This window comes from Pogona vitticeps, chromosome 1, assembly GCF_051106095.1.
Source record: "Pogona vitticeps strain Pit_001003342236 chromosome 1, PviZW2.1, whole genome shotgun sequence".
In the NCBI taxonomy this organism is placed as follows: Eukaryota; Metazoa; Chordata; class Lepidosauria; order Squamata; family Agamidae; genus Pogona; species Pogona vitticeps.
The window spans coordinates 30612560-30638935 of record NC_135783.1 but is presented as its reverse complement, the minus strand read 5'-3'; the positions used below and the strand labels follow the sequence as shown (position 1 = coordinate 30638935).

General features: G+C 41.5%; 1 protein-coding gene across 1 annotated transcript in view; it reads left to right on the top strand.

The window, feature by feature from the left end:
- The window catches only part of PTPN14 (protein tyrosine phosphatase non-receptor type 14), a 155155-nt gene that overhangs the window by 110135 nt on the left and 18644 nt on the right, over positions 1-26376 (top strand). Inside the window, exons 6-15 of the mRNA XM_020808676.3 lie at positions 3041-3111; positions 4460-4547; positions 10650-10738; positions 12390-12477; positions 14303-14385; positions 17925-17982; positions 18198-18276; positions 19237-20717; positions 22824-22967; positions 24540-24758. Coding sequence (XP_020664335.3) covers positions 3041-3111; positions 4460-4547; positions 10650-10738; positions 12390-12477; positions 14303-14385; positions 17925-17982; positions 18198-18276; positions 19237-20717; positions 22824-22967; positions 24540-24758 — 2400 coding nt within the window. The remainder of the gene's footprint in view (positions 1-3040; positions 3112-4459; positions 4548-10649; positions 10739-12389; positions 12478-14302; positions 14386-17924; positions 17983-18197; positions 18277-19236; positions 20718-22823; positions 22968-24539; positions 24759-26376) is intronic.

Sequence of the window (26376 nt, the reverse complement as noted above, 5' to 3'; positions counted from 1 at the left end):
CTCATTAAAGTAGTCTAGTTTGTTACAGAATACCATGTGCTTATTGACTACATAGACAACAAATTAAAGACTGCTCTGGGTGTGACGGAACAATGTAAAGAAAAGAGAAAAAAACCCCTCTTCCAGTTCTCTTGAGGTCCAGTTGAGAGGCTTGCTGTGTTTCATCTTATCCAGTTACATTATGTGTCAAAAGACATTTCTTCAGCAGTGAAAAGAACAAAGTTATGTACACAGAACGCCTCACAGGTGCGTAGCTGTGTACAGACACGTACCATGCCATTTTTCATTAGCACGCTACTGCTTTCACATTTTTCAGTGTCAGGAACAAATATTATGGGGAGCTCTCCCCCCCCCCCCCCAGGGAGCTAGGAGCAAGACCGTTTGGTTAAGTATACAAACAGAGAGAGCCTTGAGGCATTCCACTCGGGAGAGTTTGCTGGCTCTTATAATTACTAAACTATGAAGTTATGAGTAGATTCCAATTGTGCCATTGTACCAAATGATTTTTGAAAAATAATTTGCACCACACACCAGCCCTGTTGACAAGGAAGACATATTTCCCCCTCATTTATGAGATTATATGTGTATTGTGTTGAATATTATAAAATGCATAGCCGGTAAAGCTTTTGATTGCCTAATTCTGGCAAAATAGTGGAAGAAAAACTAGCTTCCCCCGTGCAAGTCCAGCCCATTCTTTTTTGGAACCTCCCCCCCCCCCCCCGGTTCTGTTGCGATAAAATATCTGTAGGATGCCTGGAAAAGCTACTCTTTTGAGCCTTAACTCCCAGAATGTCCCAGTCCAAGGGATTTTGGAAATTGTTGTCCAAATAACCTCCAAACACATCGAAGCTCTCAGAGTGAACATTCAGTGCATTGAAGAGGAATTTCTACCCCCCAAGGGAGAGTTGCTACAGCTCAGTGGTAAACACTACTCCTGTGGCCAAAATGTCGTATGTGCAGTCTCAAACATGTCCAGGTAGAGCACCTGAAGAGTTCTGTCTTTAACTTCTGTGAACAGGACTAAAGATGGTGCTGATTTAGGATAAGGCGGCTTCTTGCATTCTTGATGGATTGGTTTAATGAGGTGGGTAGGGGCAATGATTTTCCTACTGCAGATACAACATGCTTGGACAAGTTAAACAGGGCTGTTTGCTCTATAAGCACTCCTTTTTTCTCTCCCTATTTACCCTCGCTCTGATTTTAGCACCACAGTAGTCTGTTTGTATAGATTGCTTTCTGTTGGGGTTAATAGGTTGTTGCCTTTCTGCTGGGTGGTTTCCACCTCCACATCTGAGTTTACACAGCAAAATCATGTTGTACTCTGGGAGGAACTGTGGGCCAAACCCAACATTTGTTTGGCTCAGAGAGTAGATTCGTTGGCCAGACTCCAGTGGCATACTTCTACTGGGGTTTATGCCTTCTTCCAGAACCTGTGACACAAACACCCAATTCCTGAAGCTCCTGTGCACCCTGAAAAGATGCCCCCCAACTTTTTGTTCACCATATAAAGCTGCAGCAAGAGGGGAAGAAAATCCCACTTTTGTTTGTGTTGGATACTGGTGGGCTTTGACCACTGAAATCCGAAGATTTTAAAGTAGCGGTGAGTAATAGGTCTCCTTCATTTCAGTGGGTCCCCACTAGAGAAGACTAGCACTGGGTTTAGCCCACCGCCATTTGAAATTGTGATAGATTAGGCTTGCACAAGATTGTCCTCCATATAAACAAACCAACAGCCTCATTTTGTGTGAAGAGCCACCTCATACCTGAAGGGAAAAGTTCTTTTAAAATGTTTGCCTATGGGAGAGAATTCATAAATGCAGTTCTTTCTTCTTGGATTATGTGACTTCATCCAAGAAATCTACCCATATGATTTTACTGAATGCGTTAATCAGTCCTGTGATCCTAATAATTAGATTAATTATACAATAGCATTTTTGTCATCTGGAACTCCTTCCTGTTACCCAATGTTTTGATTTAAACTGACATTCCTCATTGTCTGAAGTGTCTTTTCTCCTAAATTGCCAGTCTTCCTTGACCATCCTGCTGGTAGACTCGAAGTGCTTCTAATTCATTAGAATGGTATACATACCGTATGTCCCCGAAAATAAGACAGGGTCTTATATAAATTTTTGTTCCAAAAAAAAACGCAGTACAGCTAATTTTCAGGAGATGTTTTAATTTTTTTATGTACAACAATTTACATTTATTCAAATACTGTACAGTCATATCATCTGGTTGCTGCACAATGGTGGAGGGCGGGGTTTCACTTAACTAGAGCTTATTTTGGGGTTATGTTACGAGCATCCTGAAAAATCCTGCTGGGGCTTATTTTCAGGTTAGGTCTTATTTTCGGGGAAGCAGGGTAATTTCTTTCACTCCCTTTTCTTAATGAATCCTGGCACACAGTTACAGTGGGAAAAATGGGAGACAACCATCTTTGTTCAAGATGTAATTGTAGAAAGCAGACAGGCTGTCTTCCTAACGTGTTAATGGACTGGATATTTGATATTTAGTGTTCAGGGTTTAAATATTAAGAGGCTAGCCTAAACCTATGAAGAACAGAAACAACATGCCTTGCCCAATGGATGAATGCTGAAGTGTGTCTCCCACCAGGACAAGACTCAATCCTGGGCCATCTGGAAGTCACTTAATAATTTCGAAATGATCTAAGAATAACCAAATGAACTACAGGACAATTTTTCTGTGACTGTGGAGAAATTCAATCAATGCAGCACTGATGTGAATGCAGTTTATACCCCAGCAAAAATATCTAGCAAATGGCTGAAATAATGCTATTGAAGTAGCCCACTTCTGGTAAAAAAAATAGTCTATCTCAACATTTTAATTGGTTTTTAATTTTATATGTATTCTATATATGTCCATAATTTTAGATTGTGCAACACTCTGTATCCCAAAATATACTCAAAATTAACTGTGACATTCAAAGCATTGCACGTTTAATTCCTTAAATCCTTACATACTCTACTTCACACATGCATTGTCTCTCAGTAAACACTATTCTTTGCTTGCTGTTCTCCAGAATTTTACTCAAGATGAACAGGTCCTGGAGGAATTAACTCAGAAAGTAGCTCAGGAGCACAAAAATCACAGGTGAGTCACAGGTAGGTCAGAGTGTAGATGGTTGCCAAGATATGGAGCAGGTATGTCAATATTATCATTCATGGGGTACATTTAGCCCATGGCACTATTTACTGCAAGCTGCTTTTCTAGTTTGGCCAATAACTTTGTGGTGGTTGTTATTGCCTGAAACACATATTTCGCAGGAAAAGGGTGCTGCTCCTCATGCTAGGCTAAATGAACTCTCCAGAGTCTGAACTGTTTTTTTTTAAAAGCACTTCTTGTCATCCTTCAAAAAGGTAATAATTTATATTCCTTTTAGTAGTATGCTATTAAAGCATTATTTTAGATGGCTTTTTAAAAAACTTATTTTTTAAAAATCCCAAACTGACACAAAAAAGTAACAAGTAAGAGCAATCATTACTTATTGCACCCAGAATGTTTAGAAATAGAGTATCATTATCCCTCTCGTTAGGTGCTAAAGCGACATTACAGGGAACATGGTTAATCTGTAACAGGTTGATTTCTACCTGTTTTAAAGAGGAGGTGCCTGATAGCCCAGATCAGCCATTCTCAAACTCTTTTTTGGTCATGGCGCTTTTAAGAGCTCTTCTCAGGTTCCAGAGATACAACATGAACAGATGAAAAGAAAATCTTATCACATTTTTCAGTCTGTGGCTGCCCCCTTCAAATGTTTCAGGGCCTCGCAGGAGGCTACAGTGGGGTCTCGACTTACGAACAGCTCGACATACGAACGTTTCGTCTTACGAACCACTCATAGGAATATATGGACTCGACTTATGAACTTAGATTCGAGTTACGAACTCTTTTTTTCCTTTTTTTTAAAGCTAAGTCATCTTAGGTTAAAAGGAAAAAAGAAAAAATATCCCCCTCTAGTGGCAGAAGGCGGAATAGCAGCTTCCCATTAGTTTCTATGGACGAAAAGAGCAGATACGGATTAAATGGTTTTCAGTGCATTCCTATGGGAAATGCAGATTCGACTTAAGAACTTTTTGACCTGAGAACTGCTTTCCAATACGGATTAAGTTCGTAAGTCGAGACCCCACTGTATATGGCTCCTATTGAGAATGGCTGGCTTAGATTTATTATCATCTTAGAATTGCAGAGCTGGAAGGGACCTTGTGGATCATCAAGTCCAGCCCCAGTGGGGAATTGAACTCCCAACCTCTGGCTCCACAAGCCAGATGTGTAAACTACTGAGCTATCTACAAGAGTGCAGAGTATACTGTTCCCGCCTTGTTATAAGGGTTTGATTGGCCTACGCATGTTATAACTATCTGAGAAAAATGCCAAGTTAACAAATCCCTAAAACCTGACTAGAATTTTCAGGAGCCAACATTTCTCTTCACTTCATTTGCAGTGGTATCTCCGCAGCAGAAGCAGAATTTGTTTACATCAGCGAAGCAGAACGGCTAGATGGGTTTGGGCAGGAAAGCTTCCCAGTGAAGGTAAGATGTTGCAGCAGGAGCTACTATTTCCTTTCTGGCAGAGACGGCGGCAGGGGAGAGGCATTTTGAAGAATTTTCAGATAAAAGTCACTTGCTCTGATAATAACACTGTATTGAATCAGCACATCTCTGCTAGAATCACTGGGAAAAGAGGGAAGCATCATTCAATCTTCAATTTGTCTGGGTCCTTTAATGAAGTTCTTGCTGTGGCCGATAGCCTGGTGGATTTGTCTGGGTGGTTAAATGGATTGCTCAGAGGATCCAGTTGCTGAGGATCAATGGTAGGAGATGGTTGCTGCCTTCATGCGATATACTCACATCCAATTGGGAGCACGGAAAACTTCTTAACAATGACAAAAACTCTGTGAAAGCAATGCTGAAATAGTCTCACAATATACTACAACTTTTCCCAGATGCAGTGACTCATGAAGATACACAACAGTAGTGTGGAAATGACAGTTTTGTTCAACACGAGGATAAATTCAATGTATGACATACACTTATTTATAATATATACATATCTTCATAACACTCTGAAATGGTTTCTTCCAACCTAAACAGTCTATGTTTTAACAAGGGACTGGAACTTATCTCCCTTAAGCACCAGCAAACATCAACGGTCTGTTAACGAGCTTCAGGCTTCTTCATATCTCACATAAACTCTGCTCATTTCATTAGCCTTTTTCCAAACAAATTTTGGTGCTTATTTTTATTACGGTAACTCGTATTAATTCTGAATGTACGTCCACTGTGGCTTCTTTTTCTCTATTGCACACTCGGTGTCAAAGAGGATTCAAAAGTGTATGTTATACAGTGATGCCTCGCATAACGGGCGCCCCGTTTAACAACGAATCCGCATAGTGACGATGTTTTTGCGATCGCTTTTGCGATCGCATAACAATGTTTCCTATGGGGGAAAATCGCTTTGCAATGATCGGTAAGCTGCTTCGCTTACCAATTTTTGCATAGCAGTGATTTTCCCCAGCTGATTGGCGGTTCCAAGATGGCCGCCGGGTAAAACAGGGACGGATTCCTCGCTTACCGGGCAGCTAAAATGGCCACCTTATGGAGGATTTTCGCTTAAAAGGTAAGTTTTAAGCCCATAGGAACGCATTGAAGGGGTTTCAATGCATTCCTATGGGCTTTTTTATTTCGCACACTGAAGTTATCGTTGCATTGAACAGTATTGTCATTTCCACACCACTATTGTGTATCTTAACGAATCACTGGGTCTTGTGACAATATTTCAGCATTGCTTTCACATTTTTAATGCTACCCTGTTTCCCTGAAAATAAGCCCTAGTAGGATTTTTCAGGATGCTCGTAATATAAGCCCTAGCCCTAAAATAGTTTCAAGGCAGTTTCAATACTGAATTCAAGATTAAATGCTGTGAAGTTGGGGATGCTTTCCACAACACATGCTAATGGAAGTCTGTAGCAATTATCTTTAATTATTCTTTTGGAAACATACAACATCAAGAGCCTGCCCCACCTGCAGCTGGCTGTGCTCGTCGGGCTCAGCAGGCACACTTTCTCAGTGTGCTACTCCTGGATCCTGGGGTGAGGCAGGGGAGACGGCTGCCACCGCCCTTGTAGGCACAGCTTTGGGGGTGACTGAGCTAGAGATGAAGACTCTGAGGAGGAAGAACACTGTCAAGACATGGAAGACTGGGCTGCGAGAAGTCCGTGCTGAGCCGCTGCAGCGAAGGAGGCTGGCAGCAACACCTGAACCAAGATGGAGTGAGACTCCAAAACCCAAGGTTCCTGGAAAGCAAGAGGGCCGTCAGGCTGGAGACAAAGCAGGCAGGTGGCCAGTCGCCTGCCCTCCTGCCTAGAGCCCTGATTCTCCAGCTACTACACTCACCCTGATTTCTCCCTCCACGCCCTGTGCTCGGCCATCTCTTGAAGCAGTGTCAGCTCTGCCTCCTGGAGTGTATATGAACATTCCTCCTGTCAGGGATCAAGAAGGAGGGGGCGTAGACTCAGAAGGACCCATACCTTCTGCCTGCAAAGCCCCTGGCAGTTTCCCTCAAGAGACATTCTGACCGAGCTGGACTTAACAACTTCGAGAGGCCTTTTTTGTTATCGGTCCAGAAGGTCCTGGGTCTGCACTGCGGCTGTATGTTGGTGCCTAAGTCTGCCAAAGCCTATTTCTTTTCAGGGTCAAGCCATACCTGATTCTGTAAAAGAGTTTTGGTGCAGGTTGTTTTCTCCTTGTAATAAAGCTCCTTCTTCTGCAAAGATTCACCATGAAAGGAGCAGCTGGGGAGGCTCATAAACATACTTATTTAACTAGCTGGTTGATTAATTTAGTTAATTAGTCAGTTAGAATGCTAATATACTGCTCAATTGGAAGTGACTTTACAGACATAACGACAAAAATAAACAATGAAATCATGGGTTTTACAGTAAAAACACGTAGATATCCAAAATAACACAAGTTTTCTAAAATTAAAATCATAAAAAGAATTTTGTTTCTTTTAATACTGTAAGCCACTTTGGACCATTTAGGAGAAAGGTGGCATATACATGTTGAAATGTGATAAATAAATGAGATAAAAAATAAAGTGTTACATCTAAAGGTGTTAGAATTGTAGTAGAAGCCATCGGGAATACATACATTGCAAAATCTGATATTAACTTTACTTGTGTTATTGTAATGTTTGTTGGCCATTAAGTAACATCATGAAGAAGGGTCTTCTCAGTGAACTTCTGGAACGCTCCTCCATGTGCTTCAAAGGAAAATGTAAAACTTAAAACATCTTCTGAAATTTTATTCATTTACATAGGCCTTCTCTGCTTGATAATGTTTATGCTGCTTGGCTTTTGTGTTGCCAGTGGTTGTTGTCGAGCTTATCTCTTATTTTTAAATCGTTTTTATTCCAATGTTGGATTTTTACTGAACCAATTTGCGAAATAAGAGGGAGGCAATTTTTGTGCACCCTCAAAACAGTAAGTGCTTATTAATGAAAACTAGAATACTGTAAAGGGTGTCAGATGGAGGTGTCTTAATTGTAGACAAAGATGCTTGCAACAGTTGACTAAATGTAGACCCCAACGGAAGACTATGTACAAGTGCTACTAAAATGGGATTGTAGCATTTTATGCATGTCTTCTGTGCAGTAGAGCATAAACTATTCCAACTGCAAGATAATAAATCCAATTAGAAGTCCAGGTTACAACTCAGGCGTGACTTTGCAAATGGTGCAGATGTGGTGGTAAAAGACCTGAGCGATAAGTGAATGGTCACGCATCAGAGTACAGCTGAGAGATCATATTTTCAAACCTGCCTTGTATTTATGGCCTAGGTTGGCCTGATGCAACAGAGATATTGCACCTTTAATATTAGTTGTGTCAAATATAACAATTATATTTATCCCAGGTTATCATCCTTTAAGGCCCCTCTCAACTCTACTATTGTGTGTAAATAGCACTGGTTGCCAGCTGGATACTCCTGGTGTGGAACTGTAGAGTCCCTTGTATGATAGCTTCAGCTGCTTTCACACCATATGTCTGTTCAGGTGAATACATACCCCTAGGATGGAAAGCCACCAATCTCCCACTGATACTCATTCCTGTCTAAGATAAAAGTAGCTAGAACAGACTACAAGGTAGGGTGCTACACTATATCTGTTTTGCCTCATTAAGGAGCAAGCAAGGTGCAGCAATCCACTACTTTTATAGACACTGGTGACAGAAGCTGAAAGTAGCATTCCGGACAACCATGGTTGATCCAGTGGACTCACTATCCCATAAAAGTGTGGGGTGAGCTACAACGTGTTACATGTGCTGCCCCCCCCCCCGGCCAACAAGTGCAGGGATAAATGGTGCACCAGTTAAAGGTGTGGCTGTAGTTTCTGCCGCAGTGTGTAGGTAGAATGAATATTGAAAACCTTTAACTCACCATTGTTAAACCAAAAAGTTTAAAACTGTTTCAGTAGAGGAAAATTATGTTAATTTAATCTAAGCAAGTTTGTTGCTTTGATGTTCTGCACATCAGTTACTCAACTAGTTATTAACAGAACATTTTGGCTTGCAGAATAATTCAAAACAATGTGGGTTTTAGCTGTGACAGTCACTTCTCCTTTTGGTGCCCTGGGTGTGGAGCTATTCTATAACATTATTTGCCATTGGCAATTCTGTTCCTACCCTAAGGCATATCCAGCTCAAGATCTGCATTGCCTCTGCTACAGCTGATGCAAAGAATCAGGAAAACTCTCAAAATTGCCTGAAGGGACAGAAGGAAATAAACTATTTGATTAACTGCTATGCTCTGGATCTTGTGACAATCCACATCAAAGTTAATGATTTTGCATGGAAGGGCAGAAATGTATGAGGTTGTCCATGTCCAGTCTTTAGATAACTGTCAGAAATCAAAGGTTTACAGCATATTTAAAGCTGTAGCAAATCAATTCTGTTGTAAGACTTTCCTTTGGTAAGCACCAAAGCAAATTTAGTTTAGTGCTATGCAACTGGAAGGATGCACTGAAAATAGCTTGTAAGAACTAACTTATCGCATTGAGGTACCCAGAGAAGAACACTTTTTAAATCTATTCAAGCACTGATTCATTAAAGCTGCCATTATATCCTTTGTACAAATACTGTATCTGGCACATCAGCAGTTGTTGTTGTTGTTTAGTCGTTAAGTCATGTCCAACTCTTCATGACTCCATGGACCAGAGCACATCAGGCTCTCCTGTCTTCCACTGCCTCCCGGAGTTGGGTCAAATTCATGTTGGTAGCTTCGATGACACTGTCCAACCATCTTGTCCTCTGTCGTCCCCTTCGCTTCTTGCCTTCACACTTTCCCAACTTCAGGGTCTTTTCCAGGGAGTCTTCTCATGAGAGGGCCAAAGTATTGGAGCCTGAGCTTCAGGATCTGTCCTTCCAGTGAGCACTCGGGGTTGATTTCCTTCAGAATTGATAGGTTTGTTCTCCTTGCAGTCCAGGGGACTCTCAAGAGTCTCCTCCAGCACCACAATTCAAAAGCATCAGTTCTTCAGCGATCAGCCTTCTTTATGGTCCAGCTCTCATACATGGCTACTGGAAAAACCATAGCTTTGACTATGCGGACTTTTGTCGGCAAGGTGATGTCTCTGCTTTTTAAGATGTTGTTTAGGTTTGTCATCGCTTTCCTCCCAAGGAGGGAGGAAAGCAATGGGGAGCTTTAAAGCCTTCAGTCCAAATCTGACCCACCTGCACTCTTCCAAGAAGCCACAGTTTCTTTGCCAGGATCCCACTGTTTTGTGGTTTCCCCGATTTTGTACAAAGTTTCTCCCAATCTAAGCAACTGACATGTCCTTTCTGTGGCTTAGGTTACTGGCAGGTAAGCTAAAAGAAAGTGATAGTTCTAACCCTCAGCTGGAATGCATCTATTGTGGCTTTTATTATTCATTGGACTTCAAGTTATAGTAGTACCCCCATATCCACAGAGGATTTGTACCAAGCCTCCCTCGTGAATGCTGAAAAACATGGATTATAGCTAATGTTGGAAGTCATCCAGAGTAGTCAGTTGACTAGATGGGTGAGGTATAAATACAATCAATCAATCAGTCAGTCAGTCAGTCAATCAATAACACTATTTTAATAGTGAACACCATACATAGCATAGTCTCTAGTTCCCTCTAGTGGCCAGTTCTGATAACTTCATCTTAGAAATATGTATTGCTCAGGTTTACATTTAATACTTTTAATATTTCAGACTATGGATAAGCAAATCAGATTTATTAAACTAGATTTATTCACCATTTCTCCCTCTGATTGTGTTTGTGTGTGGATATACAGGATGTACAGATTATAAATATTTTAATAAATACATTTGGCAACATTTTGTGAAATATCTGATGAGAAAGAAGCAAGCATTTTGTGGGTCTACTTTAAACACAACAAAGAAGCTTTGCAAGCTGTTTCACTGCATGTATTGTATCAGTTTTGCAGTTTTCTCGTGAGATTTTCTCATGGCTTAAATCTTGCCCAGAAATGTCACGTGCAACAAGATATATTAAAAAGAGATGATTGCTGCTTTAACTATACATTATATTTGTCACCCATTTAAGGGTTACAATTGGTATTCAAGCTGAATATCCTCTTTTTCCCTGTATAGGACAATCAAGGAAATGACATGCATTTGGGAATCTTCTGCATGGGGATTTTTGTAAAGAATAGAATGGGAAGGCTCACAGTGTTCTACAGGTAAAATCAGGGGACCTTGCCTCTCGTCCATGCAGTGTTTCAGTATTTTAAAGTTACGAGTGATTTCTGTGGATAAGCACTTGGGATGGTGGAATTTTGATCATGCATAGGCCTTTGAACATCTTGCTAAACGGATCTGCCTCTTCACATGGAGAGGTCTTTGAGGACCCCTGGGGATAGCCCTTGGTTATGTGCCACCCCCTGCCCCCATGTTAGTTTTCACAGAGGTTGAAAAAGGTGCTTTTGTGAGGCTACAAAATTCTAGGAGTCGGACTCCAAAACTTTGCCCACTATCTTCCTAGCACAGTGGGACAGATGTCACTGGCAGTGGCAGATTGCCACTAATTAAAGTGTCTCCTTTTTGAGATGTGCGCAGATGAGACAAGGAGACGAAGTCACACGCACCTCAATATTATAAAAAATGTTTGTTTGTTTTCATTAGCAATAATCTGCTGATGGTGTCATGTTTTTTCTGGCATCATGGACAGATCTCTGCAAGAATAACTTTTCCAAGCACCCCAAACACTGAGCCCTCAGCATACAGGCAAATGCCTGTGTAGGGCTATTATGGAATATGCTCCTGATGTGGCCTAACCCCATCTTTATGTTGTGTTAGAAAGTGCGTTCTTCACAAAACCCTTTGGCAGTGGCTAAGGCTTGCTGGGCCCCTTTCGGTTTGCTCTCACTTGGCTAGATTGTCTTTTGCCACTGACTTTTTTTTTCTTGCTCCTTTGGCTGGTTTTGTTTTGCTTTTTGCTGAATTGCTACTTGTTGCTTTTAGTCCTGCGCTAACAATTGTTTTTTTATCTCCTAGAATTCTGTAGTCTCAGAAAATACTAACTATTGTATTTTATCATGTTGTCATGAGCTATAAAATTCCATAAAGGAAGCAGACCTAATAAATAAAATAATCTTATGGACTGTCAGCAACATTCCCCCCCCCCAAAGATTCCCTAGCTTTTGTTTCCAGGGTGCATTTAGTGTTTTGATTTGAACGGAACCAGTGCAACAGTGACATCTATTTACCCACAGGTCGTAAGATTGTCAATGAAGTCTCTTCTCTCAAGCACATCTAGTGAGGACTTGAGAGAGGGCTTTTCCTGTGGCTTCTCCCAGATTATGGAACTCCCTTTTTTTGGAAGTGTGGTTGGTCCCTTCCCTCCTTTATTTGCTTCTGACAACTGAAAACACACTTCTTTAGAGAGACTTTTGAGGAGCAGTTGAGACAGGGAAGTTTTTGATTGGTCATTATTTAAGTGACTTTTTAAATACCGTATTTTTCGCACCATAAGACGCACTTTTTTCCCACAAAACAGGGGGGTGGAAAGTCTGTGCGTCTTATGGAGCGAAGAAAACATTATATTTTCCTGTTTTCTTCTCCTAAAAATTGGTGCGTCTTATGGAAAGGTGCGTCTTATGGAGCGAAAAATACGGTACTTGCGTACATACTTCTACATTTTGATTAGTATGCTTTTGATCATTTGTGGGTTTAAATATTTTTGTACACAGCCACAGGTCCCTACCGGGGAAGGAAAGAGGGATAAAAATGAATAAAATAAAAATAAAATAAAAAACAATTTTTAAAGCTACAGCGAGTCTTTTGTTGCAATGGTATATTTATTTCATCAAAACTGTTTTTTTTTTCCTGCAGGTGGGATGATATTGGAAATATAACACACAACAAGTCTTCCATTGCCGTGGAACTGCTCAACAAAGAAGAAACTGTGTTCTTTCATACAGTAAGCAATACCTTAACAAGTCAACAGCTAGAGAAGTTGGAGGGGAACATGCCGCCACGACCTGCGTTTGGCGCTGTGACTCTCGTCCTCCTCAACTTTCACCCCAGATAATCTTGCTCAGAGTGGGTGCTTCCTCATTCCAAGGGATTTGGGGTCTGGTAGGCCCTGGACAGCTGTGCACTACCCCTTTGCCCACCATGGCTCTTCCATGTGACCCTTCCACTTCCTCAGTCTGGATGAGTGTGTTCAGGGTGACAGTGACAGCAAGTTTGACAATGTATCTGAACAATGTAGGTCTGAAAGAAGATAATTGCATTTGGGAGCACTGCATGGTCGAGGTTTCTAACCACAAGGTAGACTGTAATCACCACGGCTCTGCGGGGGTATGAGTACACTCATTCTGGAAAAATGGAGTGTTACAAGCCTAACTGAAGTATGTAGTGGAACAGCCATTGACATTTGGTTACTCTCCTTGATATGTTGGACTCCCATTTTTCTCAATCATCAACCATTTGGACGGTGCCAGCTTGGGGGAGGCTGTGGCAGATTATTATAGGTTTTCTGTAGCATTGGAAATCCAGGGGAAAGATTGCTTTTCTTATACTACAATAGAGAGCCTCCTTGGGTTCCCATGGGAAAGGGTGGGATGGAAAGTAAATTGATGATGATGGCAACACAGTCTTATCTCAAGTAGGCTGATAATTCTGTGAGAGAGGCTTCTTTTAAGTTTGAGGTTTTGTAAGGAGATATGCGATCTGGTGGATGGACGCTTCAAAGAAAGATCTGCTACCCGAATGAAAGGTTGATGCCTCTGACCAGCTGACAAATAATTCTTCTCCAGTTGTTCCATGCTTCTGCCCCACTTCTGGAAACAGCTTGCCTAGCTGGAGCAATAGTGGAGCATGTTCTTCTGGTGATCCGACCTGGTCTTCAGATGGGACTGTCTGCCTGAGAGTCTTCTGGTTTGACTATCCCTATGGGTAACCTAGGGAAGCTCTTGTATTTAGGGCACACTTCATACTGTACAAACTACATGAACCTTTTCATGTATTTTCACTCTCCTCTTCCTTTGGGCATCTCATAAAAAGATCAGTACAGTTGTGCCCCACTTGACGATTACCCCGTTTAACGATGAATCCGCTTCACGATGATGTTTTTGCGATCGCAAAAGCGATCACAAAACGATGTTTAAATATTCCCTGCTTCGGGAACCGATTTTTTGCTAAATGATGTTTTTTCAACAGCTGATCGGCGGTTTTCAAAATGGCCGCCAGCTCTCAAAATGGCCCCCCGCTGTTTTTAGGAGGCATTTTTCGCAAGACAGGCACTGGAAAATGGCTGCCCTATGGAGGATCTTCGCTTTACAATGAGGTATTTTGCCCATTAGAATGCATTAGCCGGTTTCTAATGCATTCTAATGGGCTTTTTAATTTCGCTTGACGAGGATTTCACTTAACAGCGATTTCAACGGCACGGATTATCCTTGTCAAGCGAAGCACCACTGTACACGAGGTTTCAGGGCCATTTTCCATTCACACATCAGACTACTTAAACTTAATGATGTAATAGCAATATTTGTCTATCAAACCATTCTCTGAACCCAGATGGTGTGACGAAGTTGCACTGATATCCCTATCATGCAGTAACTTCAATACAGATAACCTATTTTGGCATGAGTAAAAATAATTATTTCTACTGAATATTTTGAAAGAATATGGTCATTGATATACAACTCTCTGCTATACTAGTCATGGTGTAATTAATATACTTTTCCTGTGTTCTTTCTCTCTCTCTCTCTTCATTCCTCACCTTTCTGCTTGTGAAGGATGACCTTGAAAATGCCAAGTATATTTCGCGGTTATTTGCTGCAAAGCACAAGTTTTACAAACAAAACAAAATCTGCACAGAGTGAGTACATGCCCTTTGTGACTTGTTGTGTTTCATGTGAAGCAGTCTGATTTTGGCATAAGCTTTTGGCTTATTTAGGACATAGAATCATAGAATCACAGAGTCGGAAGTTCAACCCCCTGCCATGTAGGAAGTCCATCGAGGCACTCCCAACAGGTGGCCATCCAATTTCTGCTTAAAACCTCCAAAGAAGGAGACTCCACCACACTCTGAGGCAGTCTGTTCCACTGTCTACCAGCTCTGACTGTCAGGAAGTTCTTCCTGAGATTCAGGTGGGATCTTTATGCCTTTTTCTCCATCTCCTCTCTGCAGCTACAGGAAAATCAAAGCTTGAGATCCAAAATCAAAGTTAAGAGATCCAAGATAAAATAAGACTAATAGAAATACGGTGTGTGTTCTTGATTAGATCTTCAGATTTGCAAGAAGGGTGCTATTTTTAAAGTACCTTGGAATCTGTCTTATGAGAGGGGAGACAGGCCCTGGAGAAATACTTCTGAAAAGTAATTTGTTTCTATTACTTACTGTAGTGTTGGGAAATAACTCATTGTTGTTACTCGCTACAACATTGAAAATGCATCTCATTTCCTTATTTGTTTCACTACTTTTTTCCCTCATCTTCTTCTGCTTGTTTGGTTTAAGCACAGAATTGGTGAAAGACTAGCATGAAATTTGAAAAAAAAAAACTATCAAAATGCCTCTAAAAAGCCTCAAAATATCTCTAATGGAACTTCATTCTCGACTTGCAAACTATTCCATTGTGCAAGTTCTGAGTAGGATCATGACGTTCCCTGTGAGAAAGAATATCATGAAACATCTCAAATGTTCCCTGGAATATAGGGCAGAATCACTGGTTGATTGGTCTGTTGGTCTGTCTCTGTGTCCATCCATGCATCCATTCATCATCCATCCATTCATCTACTGACGTTTTCTGTCTCCCAGTAAGTAGATGAATGAGTGGGGGGAACTAGTAGAACCTGCCATAAACCTAGAGTAGCAGAACTGTGCTCTAGCAAATCTAGTTAGTAGTCAAGCACAATGGAAATTGCAGTCCAACTTTAGGGGCTGCATTTTCCCTACACATGACATAAGAGATCTATACAGACACAGACCCTTGAAGGTAAATCCCATTGACCTCTGCAGGACTTACTTCTGAGCAGACAGTTATAAATTCTCACTGCAAGAACTATACAACATCTCTCCAATTATTGTGCCGCAGCACCCAGACCCTTTTTGCTAGCATACAACAAACAATATCACAGTGCTTAATTAGTTAACAGCACAGCCATGAAGGAGCTCTCAATGACCTTGATGCCCCACTTACCAACGGAACAGCCACATCTGTCTTATCACTTGCTGCCATCTGTTGAGCTTGCATAACTGAGCGAAAAGCTGAGGACACAGCAGTGCTGTTGAGCTGACTTAAGTATTTAGTGATTATTGGCTGAGGACCTTTCCGCAGACAAGGTTGATTTTAATCTGTCCCTCTACTGATAATTCATAAGGATTAAAAGGCGAGTTGGCAGCCAGAAGAAGAACAGGGAAGAGTAGGGGACCTCAGGTTTTTTGGTGAGATCCGGCTTGGCTGGTGAGATCCAGTCTAGCCCTCCAAGACTTCCAGATACCCATGATCCCTTTCGTGACACCACCATTTGGTGTTTTCACAGATTTGCATAGGGCTTCCTCCCTTCCCAATCTAGAAATGCCTCTCCTAAAGCTTCCTTTCTTTAGTTTAAAATACGATGGTATTTCTGCTGTTTCTCATTGCTTCAAGCGTGTGGCCCCACCCTCCACTGTTCTTCCTGAGAGGTCCTCTGAAAAGGGGAAAGCAGCTCCCCACCTCCTTTAGGTAAAGAAGTATTCCTCATCTTGCGCTCCCTTTGTTTTGGGTTCAGATTAGGGCCCCCAAACACAGTCTTACACATGCCGGCCTGCTTTCTCCTGCATGCACGGAGTTCCTTGTTGCCTATGTCTCACCGGTAAATGCTCAAATAGAAGCCCGCTTTAAAAATGGAAAGGATCTAATAGGGATAGGAATATGCCATGTCCTAGGTGACACCATTGGTTCATTCAGTATGGGATAGTCATCGCTGACAGTCTCCATGGCTTTGAGCAGAATTCTTCCCCAGCTCTGTCTGGAGATTAAGCCAATATTTGATGTGTAGGGCTTCTATACTTGCAGCACTGAAGGCATTGGATTCCTTGCTTAGGGGGATGGCTTCATATGCATTTGAAATACAGATGAATATATAGAATCATAGCTTCATGAAGTTGGAAGGGGCCTATAAGGCCATCGAGTCCAACCCCCTGCTCAGTGCATGGATACACATCAAAGGATATCTGCCAGGTGGTTGCCCAAGTTTCTCTTGAATGCCTCCAATATTGGAGCACTCACCACCTTTCAAGGTAATTAGTTCCATTGCCGTGCTGCTCTAACAGTTACGAAGTTTTTCCTGATACTCAACTGAAATCTGGCTTCCTCTAATTTGAGCCCATTGTTGCATGTCCTGCACTCTGGGATGATTGAGAACAGATCCCGCTCCTTCTCAGTCTTACATTTCAGGGTAGGCTCCGTTTACAGATACTTAAGTTGCATTTGCCCTGTTGTTTTTCAAATCTGTAGTTGGGTTACATTGTTGGATGTTTCTGACTCTTAAGATATGTAACTTTATTTTGTTTTATGTTTGGTTTTTTTTTGTTTTATTACCTACCTAAATAAATGTTGGTGAGAGGGCACTACAAAAGTGTCTTCAAGACTCATGGTTACTTGCATTAATGGTGACCTTTCCTAATTGGGGCATTTTGAACATGCTCCTATTTTGTCTTCCTTCTTGTCAGTGTGTGTGTTTTCTAATTGCACATCACATCATTCACCAGATCAGAAAATGTAACAGGAGAAATTCAGACTTTCCTCTCTACACGTAAGCACTTTACTTCTGCTGCCTCCAAAGAATGTGGTATTTCCTCTTTTCCTAACTTCTGACTTCTTGCGTGTTTCTTATCAATTTCAACCACCGTGCATCTTACTATTCTAACATGTACTACTATCCAACTTTTTATTTTATCCGTTACCCTCTCCTCTGATGGCTTGTGTGCACTGCCTTGTTGCTTTGCTACACTTTCTCTGGTGTTACATCTGTCTGCTTTGCCTAAACCAGTTTCCTCTAATCTGGTACACATCCTGTCCTGCATCAACATGTGGAAGGCACTAGAGATTGGGGAAGGCTGACGTATACCATATTTCCCTGACTGTAACACTGGTTCAGTTCTCATTCTTTGAAAGGATTTAGTTCTTTCCTTTAAATTTTTTCTTCTTCCTTTTTTAAAAGGTATAATGAGGTCATTTTGAAAAGGCATGTGTGTTACAAAATATTAATTACTTTCTAAATAAGGGAGGTTTTCAATGCTTCAGTTTCATATTTTTATATCATTTGCAAAGAATATAAGTACAACGTGGAAGGGCTTTTCTGCATCTCTTGTATAAAGATACACATTTCATAGAAAGATGGCAATTAAGAATATTTCCCCATTTTTCTCCCCAGACAATCAAATTCTCCTCCTCCTATCAGACGGCGCCCCACCTGGAGTAAATCATCCTTGGTAAATATCTTGAGAAAAGTGATAAACTCTGTAGGAAGCAAATGAAAATCAAAGCGTCTAGGTTTTTTTTTTAAAGACTAGAGCTTTTGTGATAACCCCTAAGATTTAACACAGCAGTAATAAAATAGGGTGTTGTGGAAAGATTGCTGAAGGGTCAATGCTAAATTTGTTTCATGAATATATTCAACTTGTGTTTTTCTTTTTTTATCTTTTAGCCAAGGCAGCACCCGTATATTCTGCCTCCTATGCATGTCCAGTGTGGAGAACACTATACTGAAGCTCACAATTCACAAGGTATGTTGACAGTAACAATTATTAACACTATATAGCATATGTTTTTGTTCAAAGCTGTTTAAAACTTGATCTAATCTTTAATCAGTAATGGTGTAATCTAGGCCAATATTACTATATCTCATACTGAATGTAGAAGAAAGGGCATGAGGGTTCCAGGGCAGCACTTCTGCCCTGAAGGAGAGACGAGGAACCTGTCATTTCTCAGGAGCTGCATTACCTTGTTCAACACTTACTAGAGTCCACATTCCAGCAGTGACCCAGAAATGGACAGAATTACATGCATGACCCTTCCCAGGGCGCAGGTGTTTTATCCAGCCCTTCTCCTTCCCCAGTGCATTTGTATCATACCTTTCCTCCAGAGGGCTCAAGTCAGCTTTCTTGGTTATGCTCTTTCCCATTCATGCCCTTACAGCAGCCCTGTGAGGTAAGTCAAGCTGGGAGAGAATGACTGACCCACAGACACCCAGTGAGTTTCATGGTTCTCCAGTCCTAGGCTGAAACTCTGCCCTCTTACACTGCCCTCCACTAGCTTCATAGTTGTGAGATGAAATAGTGTGGAGTAAATAAAAAAATTACATACTGCATATAGAGATCCTGCATATACTGGGAAATAATTTTAGACATAGGAGCTCCCTGTGTGTTTGTTAAGAGTTTCTGTGCCTGCAGAAGCCTGTACGATTGCAATCTTAATGATATTTTCATAACGGAAGAGGAAATCATGTGTTCTTAGTGAAAGAGGAAGCACATTCTTGTTTCTGACTATGGTGAACCCCATGGATGCTTTGGGCCTCTTTCTCTTCTGTAGCTGGCAGTGAGGAAACCGTGCTTTTGCAGACAGAGCTGCTACACTTCAAATTGGGATACAGTCTTGCAAATGTTTCTAAATCTTATTTGCCATATTCATTATCTTGCCCTCTTCCGTCATTAAATTTTCCAGTGGTTTCTTCCTTCTGTCCACAGATAGCATTTTTCTTGGGAATGAGGAAATGTTTTACTGCCGATCTCAGACTAGCTTGGACCGATCTGCAATGGATTTCAGCTACGTGAACGGCAACGTCCCGAATGGGAGCGTGTGTAGTGCCCAGAGTATGAACTCCCTGAACCACTCTCAGAACTTCATCCAAGCTTCTCCGGTGTCTTCCAACCTCAGCATCCCTGGAAGTGACATTATGAGAGCAGACTACATCCCAAGCCATAGACATAGCGCGATCATTGTGCCCTCCTACAGGCCAACACCGGATTATGAAACTGTCATGAGACAAAAGAGAGGGGTCATTCACATGGATAGCCAAAGCCAGTCCTTGAGGAACCTCAATATTGGAAACACTCATGCTTACAACCAGCCTAAAGACCTTGTATACAGCCAGCCAGAGATTCGGGAGAGACCTCAGTACACCATTACATATGGGCCTCAGGGCACTTACAAAAAACATATTGCTCCTTCTGAGCAAGTCAACCCCAACCCGCATATGGCACAGACAAAACCAGCTGTCACTGCCATTTCCCACACGGTCAGCACGCCAGAGCTAACCAACATGCAGCTCCCTAATAGTCAGAGATCTGGCACAGCACATGTACTCAAGAACTATCTTCCCCGGCCACCCCCGCCCTATCCCAGGCCACGTCCTGCTACCAGCACCCCTGACCTCGCAAGTCACCGTCAGAAGTATGTGAGTGGCAGCAGCCCTGACTTGGTCACACGGAAAGTCCAGCTTTTGGTGAAGACGTTCCAAGAGGATAGCTCTCCTGTTGTCCACCAGTCTCTGCAAGAGGTTAGCGAACCCCTCATGGCTGTGAAACATCATGCTGCAGTCAACAAGCGCCACAGTTTGGAAGTGATCAGCAACATGGTCCGTGGTATGGAAGCCATGGCTCTAAAGAGCATGAATGCACCCTTGCCACGCAGGAATACCTTACGCGAGCAGGTGCAGCCGGAGGAGGTGGCGCAGAGGGCCCATGAGGTTCAGCAGTTCCAGTGCTACCACCACAAGAAGACCTTCTCAGATGCCACCATGCTGATTCACAGCAGCGAGAGCGAAGAGGAGGAGGAAGCTGCCCACCCTGTCCCTTCGGTGACCACGCTGCATGAAAATATGGAGTACAGTGCTCAGCTACAAGCTGCCTTGGCAAGAATACCAAATAAACCTCCACCTGAGTATCCTGGTCCGAGGAAGAGCATTAGCAACGGAGCCCTGCGGAATGATCAGGTCAACGTCCTCTTGGCTATGTCTCGAGCCAGGGCCATGAGGCCAGGGCCTGCGAAGGCAATTAGCATCTCTCGGACTGATCAGACTGGGCTCAATGGGCCTTCCCTCGGCCCATCGATTTCAGAGCCAGACCTCACGAGTGTCAAGGAAAGAGTCAAGAAAGAGCCAGTGAAGGAGAGGCCTGTCTCTGAAATGTTCACTAATGAAGACAGCATAATAGAAAGAGAGATGAGGGTAAGTGTCTGTTCTAAAAGGATGTTGATGTCTCTGAGTTATAACAATATTTTGATATGGGAAAAGGTGTCTCTTATACTATTAGAAAATAAGGGCCTTTTTAAGCTCGTTTAAAGGATGGGTGATGCCTTTCTGTAAACATACAACCTGGGTAAAATATTGGGATCTAGAATGTTACTTTTAAGAGAACCTGCAGTAGAAATCATATTGATTAGAAACGTAATTTTAAAGAAAAATGTTGATGATTTAATGGAGATATTTCAAGGTACATGAATGTTATGCACCACAATCAGTTTTCTTCTGCTAGATAGATTTTCAGACCTTCCAGTTGTGCTCCAAGCTCTAAGGCATGTAAAACTAAATTAACATGACACGGGACTGATGGTAGTTAAGAAGCCATAGAACAGTTTTAATTTCCAGACATGCAGTGAGAAACTGGGGTGTGTGTGTGTGTTAGATATTCTGCTCTACCTGATTAGAATTCAGGTTACTGACTGATTAGGACTCAGTTTTATAAATTGATTCTGATGAGAGATGGACATGAACCACTGGTTTGGTGGCTCATGCCCGTTCAGACACTGGCTGATCAGTGGTGGTGCTCACTCCAAGGCAGTGCCTCGAGGAGGTGGGGCAGGGAATCCTGGGGCACTTCTGCTGAGCTGGGTGCCCACCAGAGGGGATGGGGCGCTGAACCATAGAATACCTGTTCGGCCATTGTCCAAACTGGCATAAACCAAGGAACCTGCGGTTCATTTTTTTATTTTTATTTTATTTTATTTGATTTATACCCCGCCTATCTGGTCCGCACGGACCACTCTAGGCGGCTAACAGCCATAAAAATGTCACCTTTAATTCTGATTTCATGCTTTAGCAGCCTCTGTACACTCAAGACATAATAGGTAACAACAAATCACAAAAGGAGATTTGTATGTTGCCCACCTATAGCACGGGTGGGCCATCTGCAACCCAACATAGTCCTCAAGTGCAGCAACCCACAACCCCACCCCTCTTCCCCTACCCCGGGAAAAAGAATGGCTCAGAAAGTCCTCTTGTGACCTCTAATGGAGAAAAAATTTCTGGCATGTTTTCAGGGGTCGAAGCTCCCCTAGCTGCCCCATACAACCTCAGATTAAAAAAGGTATTTTAGCCACTAGAAGACACAAAGGTGGGTTTTGTTTTTTGTTGGTGGTTGTTGTTGTTGTTGTTGTTTTCACTTTAAAAAGTTGCCATTTTTGTAAGAAAAGTTTCTGGGTGGCTGGGATCATGGGACAAGAGACAAGGCTCCCTGGAGATCACCCACTCCCATTCTACACAATAGTGGTTTTTTTTTATGGATAATACTGTAGATCCCAGTTGTCTTTCTTTTATTATTAAATGTACACACTGAATTCTGTAACTCCAAGTAAAATGAATCTGTATGCTACTTAGTAATTCTTTTACAGCTCATGTATTTAGAAGGCAGGAACAGGCTATCGCTGAACTAAAATGGGGGAGAAGAGGTATTTCATCCGTAGTTTGCTTCCATTGAAACATTTTTTTTGCAGCTGGGGAGGGGAGCACTGAAAGAGGCACACACGTGGCCGTGTTGTCTTGTTTGCCTTCACTTGTAAGGAAAGTTGCTGATACTCTTTGTTTCTGCACCCCAGTTTGGAAGTGGAAAGAGGCATAATGAAATGTGCTAAAAATATCCTCTCAAGGCTGGCAAAACTCTCATTTTGCACTTCTAAATGTTGCCCCCACCACCACCTTTCTGGTGAGGATGACACCTTTCTCTCTCTTTGAGTGCATGTGTGTGTGTGTGTGTGAGAGAGAGAGAGAGAGAGAGAGAGAGAGACACCCTGTGTTTGATGAGAAGCCCTCTGTGTCTTGGGACCATTCCTTTGAAATTAAAATTCTGAACTCATGTAGGAACATCCCAGTATCTCCCGCCCAGGGAAATAACATAACAGCTAGGAAATGTGTTTAGCTTTGTTCTGTTAATGGCAATCATCTCCCCTTCTCAACTGGCATTGTAGATTTTGTGGGAGATTAAAAAGACATTCCAACATTCTGCTGGCATGATTTCTAATCACCCCGAGATGAAAGCCTGCCTTTTCTTGCCAAAAGTATCTAGAGAAACAGAAGATGGCAGGCCTGGAGGCCCAGAAGAGGCCCTTGATGTTGGCAGCGCTCAATGGTCTCTCAGTTGCTCGAGTTCCAGTGCCTGAGGACAGCCAGGATGAAGGAGCCAAGGTGCCAATGGATGAGCGGGTAAGGATAGACTTAGAAAACAAAGAGTACTGTTTTGGTGTCTGTCAGCGACAGCTGCTGCTGAAGTATTCAAAAGAAGGTAAACATACAGTGCAGTCCCGATAACACTTGGCTTCCAAATCACTGGCTACAGAGAGGAAGGTTTTGAAAACTTGTTTGATATATCACACCTTTCTGTCAAGGTCACAGATATAGATGACTGGTGTAGTGGTTTGTCCTCCCAACAGCCCTGGGTGATAGAGTATGTTACTTCATCTAACAACCTGCAACAGTATCAGAGTCTCCCGTTTTTGACCACAAAATCTTATCTTCCCTTTCAGTGCAAGGTGAACGAACACATGGTTACTTCCAAGGAGCATGCATTCTAAGATAGTTTGGCTGTCCAGAGATAAGGGTTGTAAGAACCTGACCTGGTCAAAAGATTGAGACATTGTTTGCTACCTTGGTTGATAATCTTCATCTGATCGTCAGCAGAACTAACTCATGCATCACAAATTAATTCTTCTCTCTTTTAATGATCTGTAAGCTATCCTAAGTCCCATTGTCAGAAGAAAGGCCTTGTATTAGATTGCTCAACAGATTTCCAATTAGAGGAGTCCATACTTTGGAACTATTATCCTTATGGACTATTTAGGTTATTTATTGTTTATATATATATATATATATATATATATATATATATATATATATATATATATATATATATATATATATATATATATATATATATATATATATATATATATATATATATATATATATATATATATATATATATATATATATATATATATATATATATATATATAAAACTGTGTTACAGTTCGCTTATTGATTTAGGAAATGCAGATTTGGTTACATTCTTATCAACACGTGAATCAAATGTCTCCCCATTTCCTTCATGTCTGTTTTTTTTAGATTTTTCATGAATGAGTATTGTCAACCTGAAACTACTGTCTAGGAAACCTATATTGAAATAACACTTATTTGTTTTTTAATTGGCAAATATTTAATTCCATTAATGTGGAAGAGATGGCAGTTAACGCTATTTAGAAGGCCACTGAAAGTATTTCCCTCATGACTGATACAGTAGAACCCAGTGATAGAACAATGTCTGAATCCATGGGATATTATTCTGATTTATGAATTAATTTGAAATGAACAAGCAGTCGCAATGTAATCCTTACAGGCTGACGTCCTGTTTCTTAGCATAGATAGTTGCAACTAAAGTAGGCCCTTTGATTAGTGAGGATTTGGTGAGTCAATCCTCCATTGATTCAAATGAGCCTACTCTAGTTGTGACTTACTACACTAAAGTAAATAGCAGCTCAAGTAGAACCAGTTGAATCAGTGGAATGAATGTAAGATTTGACACATCAAAGCACCACTGATTTAATATACCTAATCTAGTATGGTTTACTATGCTAAGCAACAGGATTTCAGCTATATAGTTAATATGCTGCGTTTATCACATAGATTCATTCCATTATCTAGGACAAATATCTTATATGGAGCTGCTGTTGCATAGAACATTTTCTTTTTCCTCTTCTTAAAAAAAAATGAAAATAATAGTGCAGACTCCTGAGAAAAAAACTGGAAGAAGAAATGGTATTCACTGAATATGAGCAAATTCCAAAGAAGAAAGCAGATGGGGTGTGTACCACAGCGATGCTCCCAGATAACATAGAGCGTAACCGTGTCAGAGAAGTAGTTCCGTATGAGGAGAACCGAGTGGAGCTGGTACCAACCAAAGAAAACAATACAGGCTACATCAATGCCTCACACATAAAGGTAACAAATGGTTGTGTGGGAGGGGAGCAATGGAGAGAGAGAAGAAACTCTGGATTTTAGGGATATGGGTGCTAGATTTGAACTCTGAGGGATCCAAGCTCATGTCTATGCAGTGATATGAACTCTGTGACTCAATGGGCAGGCTCAGTCACTCTGTCGTGACCTCAGCTGTTGAAGTGTACAGTGGTGCCCCGCAAGACGAATGTAATTCGTTCCACGAGAATTGCTGTTTTGCGAAAAAATCATCTTGTGAGGTTCCCTATGGAACCTCGCAAGATGAATGAAATTTATTTGTCTTGCGAGGCATCAGTCTCGGAAAAAGAAAGAAAGAAAAAGTCTGGCGAAGCATGGACATAGAAGAAACTGTCTTGCGAAGCACCATAGCGATTGGAAAAACCAATCGTCCTGCGGGTTTTTCGTCCCACAAGGCAATTGTCTTGTGAGGCACCACTGTATAGTCTATGCCTCACCTGTTGTTACTGAAACATAATTATTACTTGGGATTTATCAAGCAGTTGTTTTAAGGGCAAAGGTTTGCATCCAAATTTAATCATGTATAAATTAGATGCACTGAAATTAGTCACAACACACTTAAGTCTCATTAATTTCAGTCCATCTTGCCAAATAAACATTTGCTACGGTGCAGTTCTCTATTTACCAGGGATTGGGTCCTGTTTAGCCCTATTTACCTCTGAAAGACATACTTTTTGGTAGAAAGGCTTTCTTTCAAGTAGATACGTACAATTTTGTATTGTGTGAGTCCCTGACAGGGCAAATTCTGAAGTGAAAGGGAATCTAGATTCAGTTTCACAAGTGTTGACTTACCACAGTCCCCTTGATTCTGTATGTCTACTGGTAAACAAATTGGGTTAGCCCATAGTTTCATAGTCTTTAAATACTACACAAGCCATCAACATAAAATTATTTGCCTTCTATGTCTAACTGTTCACAATGTTGCAAAAATACTTTTCAAATTTGGAACTGAAGAAAACAATTCCCCATTGCTATTCAGCAGTTCGTTGTGTTGCTTTATTATTTGGGATAAAATTTGAGTGAGGCTGCTTTTATTATTGTTTTTCAGTGCCTGTCAAAATATTTTTTTTAAATTATAACCATATCTTACCGCAAGACAGCTCTACTGAGTTCCAAGAGCCATTTGGTCATAATTTATAATGTGAAACCCTTGCTGAGGTAAAACACCTTTCTAAATCAGAATCCTATCAGAGTCTTGCCAAAAGACCTGGTGGATAGAAGATACTGGATATTTCTGGCACTATCTGCTTTGGCTTGGATGACTGATTACTGAATCTAACATTTTTCATCCGTTTGTGGGAGGGGTATCATTTCTGAAAGCATAATTTCTCCCCATCAGGAGGCAAGGGCCGAGAAAGAATTTCCCCCAACCAGTTTTAAGAGCTCATATTTCATCTTGTATGTCAGTATTGGACGTATGCACATTGTTCTGTAGCACATGTAGGAACATGTGCTGGGGTTTAGTAGGATACCACTCTTTGTGCTGCCAGCCCATTGCTTTTCTCACTCCAAGTGGCTCTTACAGAAGCCAAGCAGATGTTCTTTCACTCAGAAGGTGAAATTGCGTCTGCACATTTTACCTCAG